The sequence below is a fragment of the Primulina tabacum genome, chromosome 13, assembly GCF_025594145.1.
Source record: "Primulina tabacum isolate GXHZ01 chromosome 13, ASM2559414v2, whole genome shotgun sequence".
Taxonomy (NCBI): Eukaryota; Viridiplantae; Streptophyta; class Magnoliopsida; order Lamiales; family Gesneriaceae; genus Primulina; species Primulina tabacum.
The window spans coordinates 18899110-18912898 of NC_134562.1; the positions used below are offsets into that span (position 1 = coordinate 18899110).

The 13789-nt window shown below is 34.4% G+C and overlaps 2 protein-coding genes across 10 annotated transcripts; both read right to left on the minus strand.

Moving 5' to 3' along the window:
- Positions 1–7400: 7400 nt before the first annotated feature.
- Positions 7401–9451, minus strand: LOC142522849 (uncharacterized). Of its 5 annotated transcripts, none has more exons than XM_075626410.1 (7): positions 9322–9451; positions 9149–9241; positions 8975–9076; positions 8525–8878; positions 7864–8100; positions 7744–7773; positions 7401–7606 (listed from the first exon to the last, which is right to left on the minus strand). In XM_075626410.1, exons 1-6 carry the CDS (start codon positions 9409–9411, stop codon positions 7744–7746), a joined length of 906 nt encoding a protein of 301 aa, XP_075482525.1. In that variant the 5' UTR covers positions 9412–9451; the 3' UTR covers positions 7401–7606. The 5 variants fall into 5 exon arrangements, with proteins under 5 accessions (XP_075482525.1, XP_075482526.1, XP_075482524.1 ...); XM_075626409.1 differs by having other exon boundaries at positions 7404–7606; positions 7704–7773; XM_075626411.1 differs by lacking the exon at positions 7744–7773 and having other exon boundaries at positions 7403–7606.
- Positions 9401–11232, minus strand: LOC142522850 (uncharacterized). Of its 5 annotated transcripts, XM_075626415.1 has the most exons (8): positions 10956–11085; positions 10668–10742; positions 10430–10546; positions 10293–10337; positions 10150–10224; positions 9946–10020; positions 9605–9870; positions 9401–9525 (listed from the first exon to the last, which is right to left on the minus strand). In XM_075626415.1, exons 1-8 carry the CDS (start codon positions 11068–11070, stop codon positions 9463–9465), a joined length of 831 nt encoding a protein of 276 aa, XP_075482530.1. In that variant the 5' UTR covers positions 11071–11085; the 3' UTR covers positions 9401–9462. The 5 variants fall into 5 exon arrangements, with proteins under 5 accessions (XP_075482530.1, XP_075482532.1, XP_075482531.1 ...); XM_075626417.1 differs by lacking the exon at positions 9946–10020 and having other exon boundaries at positions 10956–11231; XM_075626416.1 differs by lacking the exon at positions 10293–10337.
- Between the last annotated feature and the right edge of the window lie 2557 nt (positions 11233–13789).

Sequence of the window (13789 nt, forward strand, 5' to 3'; positions counted from 1 at the left end):
TGATTTTTCTTCACAAACAAGACCGGTACGCCCCATGGCGAAAAGCTCGGGCGAATGAACTCCTTGTCAAGAAGTTCCTGAATCTGTTTCTTGAGTTCTGCCATCTTTGTCGGTGCTAATCGGTATGGTGCTTTCGATATCGGTGTGATACCTGGAATAAGCTCAATAGAAAATTCCACATCTCGCACCGGTGGTAAACCAGAGACGTCATCAGGAAAAACGTCTAGAAAGTCACGGACAATAGGAACATCGGATGCTGACTGTTTGGGCTTCTCGGGAATAGATACAAGAGTAGTTAAAAATGCTCGGCACCCTCGATGAATGAGCTTCCTAGCCTGGACACAATATATCATACGCGGTAAATTAAAATACCTATCTGTCCCGAATAAGAATTGTTCCATCCCAGGCGGTCGGACTAGAACAGATCTCTGTTGGAAGTCAATCAAAACTCGGTTCCTCAATAGCCAGTCCATCCCCAGAATTATATCAAATTCCGGCATCGGCAGAACGATCAGATCCGCATACACAAGATTACCATAAAGTTCAAGGTCTATATCTCGGATCACATTAGTAGCTGTCATCTCCATTCCAGAAGGCAATGCTACTGAATACGCTATGTCTAGCCCAATTGATTTGATCTTGAGAGAATTTGCAAAGGTTTCTGAAATGAACGAATGAGTAGCCCCTGAATCTATCAAGGCTTTCGTAGCTGAACCGGCTATAAAGATTCTCCCTGAAAGATTGGAATATTATGCTAAACCCAATAGTTTTACAAGAATTATGCTTATAGACATGCAAAGGTCAAAGTTCTTCTAACCTAAATTCTCGTAGCTAACACTGATTAGAACATGCAATCCTATCATAAATTCTAAGTTCGAAATCTTAACCCAAAACATTAAACTTCAAATACAACTTAAGGATTTAGGATACCTGTCATGAGCATCGTCTCCGGATTAGTCTCCGCAGCATGTAGAGCAAAAACTCTGCCTTGGATAGGCAGATTCTTCTGAGGGCAATTCTTCAATATGTGGTCAGTACTACCACATTTGTAACACTTTCCCGAACCATACATACAAGTCCCAGCATGACGACGTGAGCACTTGGCACAGACTGGATACTCCACTGTCCTCGGGACTGCTTGTCCCTGCTATTCCTGCTGCGGCCCTCTGTTCTTGGGTGGACCGTGGAAAGGTCTCTTATTCTGATGCTACTGATGAGGAGGACGGTGTGGTGCCTGAAATGGTTGTTTACCCTGGCGATCATGCTCAATATCATTCTGGTCTTGCTCTACCGCTAGCGCTCTGAAAACAGCAACATCGTAGGTAGTAGGGCCAGCCACCCTAACATCACGGCGAAAGATCGGCCGCAGACCATTCAGAAAATACCTCAATTTGGCTCCAGCATCATTAGTAATTAGGGGTACAAAGTGACATCCCCTCTCGAACTTACGGATGAACTCCGTAACAGTCAAGTCTCCCTGCCTCAGCGTCATGAACTCCGTGGTCAATCTCGAACGCACCTCTTCAGTAAAATATTTAGAGTAGAATACCTTTGTAAAGCGCGTCCAGCTCAAAGTATTCAAATCCAAAGCCACTGATGCTCCTTCCCACCATAGGCGAGCGTCTCCTCCGAACAGATAGGTCGCACATCGAACCCTATCTCCATGTTCAAGCCCCATAAACTGGAATATAACCTCGAGGGACTTAAACCAGCCCTCGGCAGCCATAAGATCGGACGTCCCTAAGAATTCCTTCGGTCGCATCTTCATGAACCGCTCATAGATAGCCTCTGGCCCCGTCTTTCTAGCTCCCACTGCATTGTTCCCCGCAAACTGTGCGAAGAACTGAGTCATCCCAGCTAGCATATGGGCATTCATGTCTGGTGGAGGGGGTGGTGGTAAATCTCTCTCCTCGTTCTCCCCTTGTCTCTGATCCTCACCGCCCTCATGACGACGCTCATCATCACCTCTCGGGCGTCCAACACGGCGTCTAGGAGGCATGTTGTTCCATAATTATAACCCATACGTAACCAACATGCATAATTCCACTATTTTCTTTAAATTTAAATAAATAAAGCATAATCGTAATCTTGACATAAAATCTTTCATGCAATCATGATGTAAAAATATTTCAAGCTTTAAAATAAATGCGTAATCGTAAAACTTACAGACCGAAGACGTGACTTCATGAGCTTCTCGAGAGCAGTAGTAGTACAACCCTTTACAAGATCATAGGCTCTGATACCAACTGTAAAGGCCCGTATGTCGTATTCATAATTTTGCGGAATTATTAAAAAATTTTTAAATAAATAATTATCTTGTCTCATTTAATTAAAATAAACATGTAAATAATTTTAACTTTAAAATAACATCGGAAGCAAATATTGTTTTCAACCAACAATTTAAAAAGAATCCAAAGTAAACATCAACTTAAAAATAATCCAACGTATTAAAACTGAGTTTGAATAATAAAAGGTGCATAAATTAAATCATGAGGTCCTCGGGTTTACTACTGCTGTCCCAAGATCGCTCACTGGTCTCCGCCCGCGGTCTCGACCTCGTCAATACCTACAACAATCAAGTCTAGTGAGTCTAAAGACTCAACATGTATGTATCGTGAATAACAAGTAAATATATCATAAAATCGCATGCATCATAAAAATAAAGTATCGTAGAGCGTATGATGAAAATCATATCATGAATAATTATAACTACGTGCATATCTGAAAATTCATATATAAAAGGTTTGCTCAATAGAGCTCTGTCATAACATATCATAATTTTTTTGGTAGAGATAATGTTTCTAAGCAAGTGGCCCATAACATAACGTGAGCGCCTGATCAGACTAAACCACAGTATACTGGGCGGTAAAGATCATTCATAGCCCTTGGACTGGATGTCCGTACCCATACATAATCATAACCAGTCGTAAGTCACCGGGTTGAGAGGTCCTCGGTTGCACCTACCGACTTCCAAACCCATAAGCATAAGGTGGCCACAAGACATATAGCATATATCTCAAAAATAAACATTTTATATTTTTATGCACGTAATATAATTAAAATCTTATTTTAACCGGATGAGTTAGATCGTTCCCAGGCTTGCTGCGACTTACTACTAATATGCAATAAATCTTAACTTGACAAAATTTTAAAAATAGAACAAAAAACGAGACGATTCGGACCAAAAACTTGATTTTTAACCATGGCTTCGTACCAACCCGAACCAACATTAAACAGACGTTTAACCATGATTAAAAATACCCAACATACTGAAAAATATGCATAATAACTGTAAAACCCGAAAATAGGTGAAAGGAATCCAAAAACATAAAACACTCTTTCGAGAGTCATTTTGGCACCTTTCGCCGTAAATTCTCGTACGACCTCTAAACTCAACCAAATCACGAACGGCCAAAAACACGACTTTCCTAACTCATTAAGGTACTGTCCAGTCCAAGGCCATGGGCTAAAATCCAACCAAGAACTCAAACAACCAAGAAAACCACAACCTAAAGTTGCTGTCAAGAACAGAAAATTACAGCGGTTGCTGTTGGTTGTGCGTGAGGTATATCTCTGAAATAATTGGACATTGGCTTGAGCCACCACTCAGAGACTCTTACCAACATCCCAAGGCATAACTTGGACCATGGCTAAGGGCTAAAAGCCAACCAAAAACCAAGCCATTACCTAAGACAACCGAAGGTATCACCCGAGTGCACCAAATCTGTGCAGTGAAATGTATTGAGTTGTTTTACTGTCGTGGGTCGTTCCAGTGGCCATTTCATCAACCATGGCTTGATCTAGACATGATGGAGTGTTGTATGAACCATGGCTACAGGCTAGGAGCCAATCATAATCCAATAACACACAAAAAAACCGAAACCACCTTCATAAAAAAAAAAACAGAATTTTAGAACCGTGGGACACTTGACATGTTGCTATAAATATCTGAATGATCCGTGAACTAGGCTTGGAGAAACTGATTTGGTCACTTCCTAGACATGATAAGGTAGGGTTCTAACCAAGGCTACAGTCCCTAGGACAGCCATGATTCGAACAAACTCACCTTACCCACTCAATGGCCAAACCGAGACCCATTCTGCACATAAGGGAAATTCTGCTGTCATTCTTTCGTTTTGTGAGGGTATGGACTGAAACAAATGAACCAAAAACACCCTAACACATTCTAAATTATGCCTAGAAGTAGTCATGAAAGCCTGGAATCGAGCAACACCCTGTAATCAACAAGAACACACCAAACCGTGAAGGTGCAAACATTGGCCGAGAACTTATGTACAGATTTTTCAAGTGTGTTGCTATCAGTTTCATGATTATTTTTGAAACATAGTTATATAATGGTTTAAAAATATCTATAGGACTTGATTGAAGAGAAAAGAAACAATATATACATGCCTGGAATTTGTTTTGAAGAAAATAAACCAATATGACGAATACGGCGCGGCGGAGCGGAGTTGGATTCTTTCTTGCTTCAGCTGCTGCTGTCACGATTTCAGCTGCTGTCTTTCTGATTATTTTCGAAGGTGAGAGTGTGGGTTTGCTAGTCATTGAATATGAGTGTTATAGGAGGTGTTAAAGGTGCCATAATATACATTAAGTTGGGAGGTTACAAGTCAAGAAGTTAAATGAGTTTTGAATTGCTTCATACTCCCTTAGGTTGGCCGATTCATTTTCTTATTTTTTTTTTCTGCTGCATGTTCACGAATTTAGCAGCCGATTATTTCTGATATTTTTGAGCCTATGGGTGCAGGATATGTAGGTAATGAAGATGAATGTTATAAGTGGGGATTAATGGGTCTTGAAGTGCATTGAGTTGAATGTTACAAGTAAATGAAATTTTGAATGGATTTGAATGGCTTCTCATTCCTTGCTGCCGTTGGGTATATTTTTTTTTTCATATTCTTGCTGCACGTTCCAGCTCATTCCCTAGACTAATAGGTTGAGGAACAATTATGTGAATTATAGTATTTGAATTTACTACTAATTAGCGATTTAAAATGGGGAAATGAATACACCATGATGTCCAATTAGAAATGATTTAATTGGAGAGTTATCAACCTTTGAAATATTTTATGGGTTGACTAAATTGTTACCAATATTGCATGTACAATGTTGTTTAAATCTAGTATTTTAAATGTTTAAGGTTTTAAACACCCCTTTTTATATTTTAGTGAATTAACACATTAATTTAGGATAAAATCTTGCATGGCATACTTGACCTACAATTTACATATTGAAATGCTGTGTTTAATTTCTTGAATATGTTATACCTAGATTTATTTATCCCCACTTGCTTACATATTTTAATTCTAAGAGAACTTATTTAATTACTTAGCTCCAATTAATTTATTAAATCTCAATGACATTCTTTTTCTTTAAATTAAATTATTCCTTGACTTAAATTAAATTTAAGAATATTTTTCTTATTATTAATATTATTATTAATCTTATCTCAAATCTACAACTCCGGTCCGACCTCGCGTATTTATCCTGAAAGATAAAACTATGCATCTACTTTTAAAATAAATAGAACACTTCCTATTTTCTTAAAAATTCATTTTTTATTTAAATAATAGAAATTATGCATGGCTTATACGTAATCTGATTTTCGGATTCTACATCATCATAAACATATTCATATGAACATGCATAACTTAAACCTCAACCTTTTCCTTTTTATCATATATCCTTTCATCATGAGCATATACATTTTTTTTTTATTGAATTCAGATCTTTAATTGCCCACGCTTCCACTGCGCTACTCTGATAAAATAAATCTTAGGGTGTCTTTTTGTCTCCTCGGTCTCATTTAAATCTACCTTTTAAATCCTCGTTTGCGAATCACAGCTTAAAACGACCCATGATGACTTAGTGCTATGTTATTATAACCTCGAATTTCAACTTTTCTTACAATTCCCAACATTTAAAATGGATTACCACACTTATCGAATATTACTTTCTTTATATTATATCCAAAATGTTCATCAACCTTTCATATTTCAACCTTAAAATCCAAAACACACCTACTAACGTTTAGTTTTTCAAGCCTAATATTGATTCATCCTATAATACCCTTGATTAACATCCCTTATAACGTTATAACCTAAGATATCCCAAGGTTATAAATATCCTTTTGAGCGCAAACCATCAAAATTTCCTATTATTTAAACAATTCAACTATCGCTTATTGCTAACTAGTCCTCAATTTCCTTAACAATTGCAAAATTAATTCTTAATTTCTCCAAAAATTATCCCATTGGTCCTTAATTTCGAAAATCCTACAACCAACCCATAAGTTTTTGGCATTCTTAATTTCCTTATACAGGTTTCCCATAACAAAATTTCTCACATTTTAAACTTATTTACCCAAAAATCAATTCTCATAACCAATCTTATATTTTCATCAAAACCTAAAATCTCAGTGTATACATTTTCTTACTTCTAAAGTCGTTTCAATTCTTGAATCATTATTCCTTAGGTGTAATTCCAAAAATTAACTCAACTAGTACCCACAAGTCATCAGTATTTTCTTAGAAAAATCTACGTGTCCCAAAAGAATTTATAATATTCACGAGTAGCTTATGACCCTTAAAGTAAAACATCAATACCAAGACCCAAAAATCAATATAGTCAAATCGACTTCAACTTTTATTAACACCCAAATAAACAAATTCTTAAACATGTCCAATTCCACTACAAAACATACTACAACAATAAATGCTTAAGATGACATTCATAAATGTCAACATATTCAATATTTAGTGATATTTAAGTTTTAGTGACACCTCCAACAAATGTCATCTATTCCAATATCGTCTTAAACTTCCTGACATTTTTTAATGTCATTATAAGATGTTAATGATAACTTCATACATGTTACTAATTAGTCATATAATGACAATTTTAAATGTCAGGAAAACTCATGTTTTAAAGACATTTATACATGCTTTGTTATTATAGCAATAATGCAAAATTTATATGTCAGTTAACATAATTTATAATGACAACTAAAAGTGTCGTGTATATTATTTATAGTAACAATAAAAAATGTCACTAATGATATGTTATAAGGTTAATTTAAAATGTCTCATTATGTAATCTGTAATGACATTTACAAATATCTTCTATACTAGTATATAAAGATATTGAAAATTGTCATTAATAGTTGTTTATAATGAATTTTTGAAATGTCTCCATATGAGTTTTAAAATGACATTTTTTATGTACATGATTTAATGTTCTATTGTGACATAAAAAATGTCTTATTTTATGAAATATCATCGATTTTCAATATTTTCATGATATAATATTCCAGGATATAACAAATTAACATAAATACAAATACAAAATTTTAAAATAGAAATTAAATTGCTAACAAATAATTTTCATTAATTTTGTAACCATTAATGTATAAAACTGACAAATTTGTTATCTCGAAAAACATCTATATCCCAACAAATGTACCAAATGTATTTAGTTTAAGAACTAACAAACAATTAAGTCTTGTAAAGCAAAACATAAGCAAACTTGTGACGCATCTTCATTATTCAACCATCTCATCTTAATCAAAATCCAATATTCTTGTCACCTACAATAAAAATTCATATATTTGTATGAATGAAATAAAATTAAAGAAGCACAAAATAAAGAGATTAAAATTTAATTCAAACTAGTGAATATCATACCAAATGATAAACTGAAAAATTATTTTTTATCCAAATGCACCTAGTAGAAATCTTCCTCATTAACTGTCAACTGCAAATATAATTGATATTGGTTTTAAAAGATAATAACATGACGAACATAACAATAAATACTAGTTAATTGAAAAGTTGAATATCATACCAAATGACAAGGCCATGCTATCATTCCTCTAAGTGTATCCCCAACCTTTTGTAAAAGCTCATATGGCCTAATCAAACTCTCTTCCCGTTCTAGGACAACTAGAACTTGTATTTCACACCAATTTGGTCCCAATGTCTGTCTTCCTACTTCGGTATTTGGATCCATGCTACGAACCACTCCTTTTGCCACAATTTTCGTCGAATCAAAAAGATTTTTTATTGAGACAGAACATCCAATCTACGTGAAAGTGCAAAAGAGAAGGTTTTGATAAAAACAATTATAAAGTACAATCATCAACAACCATTATGCTAATGAGTATGTCCAGCTAGCCAGAAAACAAAAAAGCATAAAGAAACATAATTCAAATTAGTTAATTCATGATAGCAAATATACATGTAATATATATTCTCAATCAAAATATAATATCTAAATCAATAAATGGCTAACTCGAGATAATTATAAGCTCACACAAAACATAGCTTACAAAAAAGCAAACTCCAACTCATTATACCACATCAAATAATAAATAATATCAATATAAACAAAAGAAAAACCATTTACGCATCTAACTTATATTCTTAAACCAAAAAGCCAATGTTGAATCAATAAAGTACTAACTCAATATAATAATAAAGCATTAAAACTAGAAAAAAGACTTTACCTTTGGAGATAATGGACTACTAGAGGATGATGTGTGTTGTATATTGTTGTAATTTGAACCAAGGTTTTGGTTTTGTTGATTGCAAATCTTTGATTCTAACATTGCAATGTGTTGGCCTTGTTTTCTAATTTGCTCATCCATTTTTTCTAACTTTTTCTTTTGCCCCATCACTATTCGATTGCATGTACTACGACTTGGAACTTCTCCCCATAAATCAGATGGGTTAACACCATCACCAAGCATACGCACTCGGCCTGGTCTATCTGGTCCAATGATTTGAGCAAATACGTCATTTTGACCAATTTGATCATCCTCATCTTCAGGAAGTTGATTTTCTAGTTCTTTCATTGCAGCCTTCACCAAAAAATCAAAATCCATAATTTATTCATAATGATTATGAAAACAAATATATTTGAAAGTAATCTAGCTGAAGTTTATAAAACAACTTACCAATTTTTCTGCCACAATGTTGCCTGAGGGACTTCCATTAGCATGAGTGAAACAGGCATGAAATAATTCAACTCTTGATGGAGGTCCCCCTTTTTCTTTTTTCTAATATGTAATTGGTTAAAAGTTTGTAGATTCAAATGCATGTAGAATTATAAGATTAATTAGATAAATTACCAATTTTTGTTGCACTTGAGCGAAAGATCTTCTTTGAGTTGTCTGATTCATTATCTTTTGGTTCCGAGCAATCTTATTTTTTTTACTTCTCTCCTGATACATTAAATTCAACTTGGTACACAAGACAAATTGTCTACATGAACATTTTTCTAAACATATTTCATATTGTATACCTTCGATTTTTCTGAGTTCCACTGAGCAACTAGTTTCACATATTGTTCTACAAAAGCTCTTTTATCTCTTTGTTCAAGAAGAACTTGCATTGGCAACTCATGATCATAATACTTCTTTTTTAGTTCTGACTTCCAGTTTCTCTATTTTGTTGCTATTGAACGTAGCGTCCAACTTTTTGTTCCAGGAGGAAGGTCGTACTTTTCCTACAAAGACAGTTAGATAATTTACCATCATAGTAAAAAATTATTTAATAATAAAATTATTCAATAACATTTCAATTACCTTTATGACATCTAGCATTTTTTTCTTACTATCCAGGGGCATTTTATGCCAATCTTCCACGTCAATCGGACAAAATTTATCATTTCTTGCCAAAGTACCCAAAAATTCAGTAAATTTATTTCTTCTTGATCCAATAGGACGTCCCATATCATCACATCGAATCTTAATACGTGGCAGCGTGATAGGTCTACCCCAAATTTCTTTCATAAATGTAGGGCCTCTAGTTTTCTTCTCAGCGTCAAGAGATTCACTTTCGCTATCTACATCTAGATGCAAAAAGGAGAAATAAATGATTGAATAAAAAAAGTGAAATGAGTTATTACATTTTTCGTATAGGTTACCTTGATCAGATTCTTCGTCCATAAAATCATTTTCAACATGTGGGTTATTGTTGAATGTGATCCTAGAAGTCAAACCTGTATGTTTTTTATATGGATAAATAAAGGATGAAGTAAGTATTATAACAAGTTATATCTAAATGTAATCATCGGAACTAAAAAACTATAATTTCATGTCTTTTTATATCTTAAATTTTAGGATGTTACCTTGTAATTCAATGTCATTTTGATTTGAAGCTTCATCTATTTGGTTTCTTGATGCACCTTGTATGCTTTGACAATCTGCACAAGCATTATTTCAACAAAATATATGCAAATTGAGTTTATAATTATAAAAAAAAATTTCTTACCTTTTCCACTAGTTACCACATTCTCAAGTTCTCTTGTATGATAGACTTCAATAAAATATAGAACATGTAAAACAAAAAGGTCAAATAAGAGTTATACACAAGACACGACATATTTTTATGTATAAATAAGATGCTACCTCTTTCTTTTGAATTTCGAGTTGCGTGATTGTCAATCAAAATCGGTGGTTGAGTATTTGTCTCATCTTGAAGTTGAAAATGAGTTTTTCCAACATTTTTATTTTGAAGAGTCATTCCTATTAAAAGCAAGTTATATAAGATAATTAAAGCATTAATAAGCATTATACCAAATTATATCAAAATTTAATCTTTTGAAATAAAAAATTCTTAAGTTTCATATATTTTTATATCTAATACCTTGTACATCATTGTCTTGCTGCTTTGAAACTTTATCCATTTGGTTACTTGGCACACCTTGTATGTTTTGACATTCTGCACAAGTATTAACTCCACCAAAATATAAGCAAGTTAAATTTTAATTATAAGCAACAAAGTTCTAACATTTTTCGCTAGCTACCATGTTACCAAGTTCTCCTGCAAGACTGACTTGAACAAAGTATACAACATTCATACAAATGCAAAAGGTCAAATAAGAGTTATACACAAGCAACAAACAGATTGTTTTTGTGTAAAATGCGATGATACCTCTTTCTTTTGAATTTCGAGTTACATGATTGGCAAATATAATATGTGGTTGTGTATCTTCCTCATCTCGAAGTTGAAAATGAGATTTTCCATAAACTTTACTCTTCCGTGTCATTCATATCAAAAGAAAAGGTTAAAAATTACAAATGCTTTTATATAGAATAAATAAAAGATGAAGTAAGCATTATACATATCCAAACTTAATCGTTTCAAATAAAATACTATAATTTTCATATCTTTTTATATTTAATACCTTGTAAATAATTGTGTTTGTGCTTTGAAACTTCATCCATTTGGTTATTCAACATACCTTGTATGCTTTGAAATTCTGCTCAAGTTTTGATACAACTTTAATAAATGGCTAACTAGATTTTTTAATTATAAATAAGAAAATGCTAACCTTTTTCGCCAGCTGTCATGCTACCGAGTTTTCTCGTAAGATCAATGAAACGTCTGCCCTTTTTATTGCTTAAAAGTACTAGAAATTTTTTTTTTAAATCCTCTAAATTTCGGCTTTCCCTAAAATATTTTTATAAAATATTTTGCCCTTTTTTTAAAATAAAACATCAGCCAAATAGCATTTAAAAATCAAGTGAAATAGTCACAACATAAAATCGTCTACTGTTTTACCAAACCTAAAGAAAGCAATAATTTGAAAAGAATAGCCCATACTAAAAATCTCAAAAACCTCTCAAAAGCATAAATAAATAATCTTAAAAATCTCTAACATAAATCATGAGTCATAAATCATAATGCGGAAAAAGTAGAAGCGCTCTTTCTCGGGTTGTGTGCGCCTTCAGTCCAGTCAAATCACCCGTCAAGTCCTCCCTCAAACTCACCTGCATCCATCACATCTAATGAGTCTAAAGACTCAACACACCATCATCTTTATAGCAAGTAATACGTAATACAGTCAATATAACAGTGAAAAATATTTGTACTTAAAATATCGTTTCATGAAGATGCATAAACTTCAAACATGAACATTTTCGTAAATCTTTTATGTTGCATGAACTTTAAATAGAAACATTTTTATAATGATGCATCAACCTTAAGCATAAACATTTTCATGACATGTATAACATAAACCTTAACCTTTTCCTTTTTCCTCAATATGACATGACATAAAACTTTTTTAACATGATCATAAACATTTTTCCTTTTCCTTTTCCTTTGTTGAATTCAGATCGTTAATTGTGACTTTTCTCAAACCTCAAAAGTCGATGGATCCATCTACATGTAACCACAGTACTGGGCGGCGGGGGACACCAGCAACACTCTCACCGGTCAACTGGGCCCTGGCCTATCATGATCGAATAGAAATACGATCGTCGGGGCTCCCTCTGGGGCCTTCTACCATAAATGGGTTCTCTCTGGGCCTTCTCCCCTCACGATATTCCCATTCTTACCTCAAACCTCATATCCTCATAACCTCATATTCGCAATAATGGAAACACGATCGTCGGGCTCCCAGTGGGACCATCACCCTCACGACATCGCCGTCATTAACGAATTAGTCACAATCACTTCACTTCCTTCAACATTTATCATTCCCATCACTTTAGAAAAATCGTGAATAATATTAGCATTTTTCATTTTGAAACCAAGCATGCAACATGTATTATAAATGTCTTCTCTCAACCATAAAAATCAAATAGACATTTAAAAATCATAATTTAATCATGAACATTTTATAAACAATTAAAAATGATATTTTAACCTCAAAACATGTATAATAACATTTTTACATATTAAATCTTAACCATCTAAAATTCTTTAAACATTTAAAATATCATTTTAACATATAAAATCTCCACGTAAATCCATAACTATAAAGAAAAAATCATATTAGAACATAAAAAAGCATTCAGGGCACTGCCATGACGTTTACTAATTTTTAAGTGTAAAAAGACTGTTTTACCCCTAGACTCGACATTTTTGTTTTCGACTTTTTTCTTGATTTCATGACTCTAACATTTCCCAAATAATTATTTAAGCTTACATGAATTTTTTCCATAATTTTATTTAGCATAAATATTAGACATTCTCATTGATCTTTACTTAATTGTTTTAACAGTGTTTTAATCCCGAAAAATCCCAAACTTTAATATAAAATTTCTAAATTCTGAATTTAGTCTTTTTATATTGTTTTAGCCCTTATGGACCACGACTCGACCCCCATGAGCCGTTTTCCCATTTTCATTAGTTTAAAACTCTATTTTGACACCTAAACTTCGACCCCGAACCAACTTCCGATTTTCACGAGTTACCCCCGAGCCATGTTGATCCAAAACTTGACCAACCTCCTAACTTAACCTACTGGACCCTTAGACCACCAAGAACCGAGCCCCAACCGCAAAAACGAGGGCCCCTACACAACACCATATTCTGGCCGAGAGTTCCAGATTGCATGGACTCTCGATTCATGCACCTAAGGACCTAGCCGACGCCCCAGAACCCAAACCAACCCCCAGTGCACTTGCTTAAAACCATAAAGAAGTACCCTAGCCCGGCCTTTGAACCACGGACCGCGCCCCGAGCCCCTGGAAGCAACCACGCCCTGCACATGTGCTGCGCGTTCTCGGGTGGGAGTCCTTGCTTGCAAAGACTCCTCCCTGCACTTCCAGACCAAGTCCTATCATGGCTTGGACTCTCCCCTGACCCAAGACAGACCCTGGTCGAGCCCTAGCCCAAGCCAAGGCCGAACCAAACCCCTTAACCATGAACCGCTCGCCCCAAATCCTTGACAGCAGGTTCACGGGTTCTTTCATGTTCTTATTTCTTTTTCTTTCTTTGTTTTAGTTGACTTATGTGTGGTGTGTGGGACTCAAAAA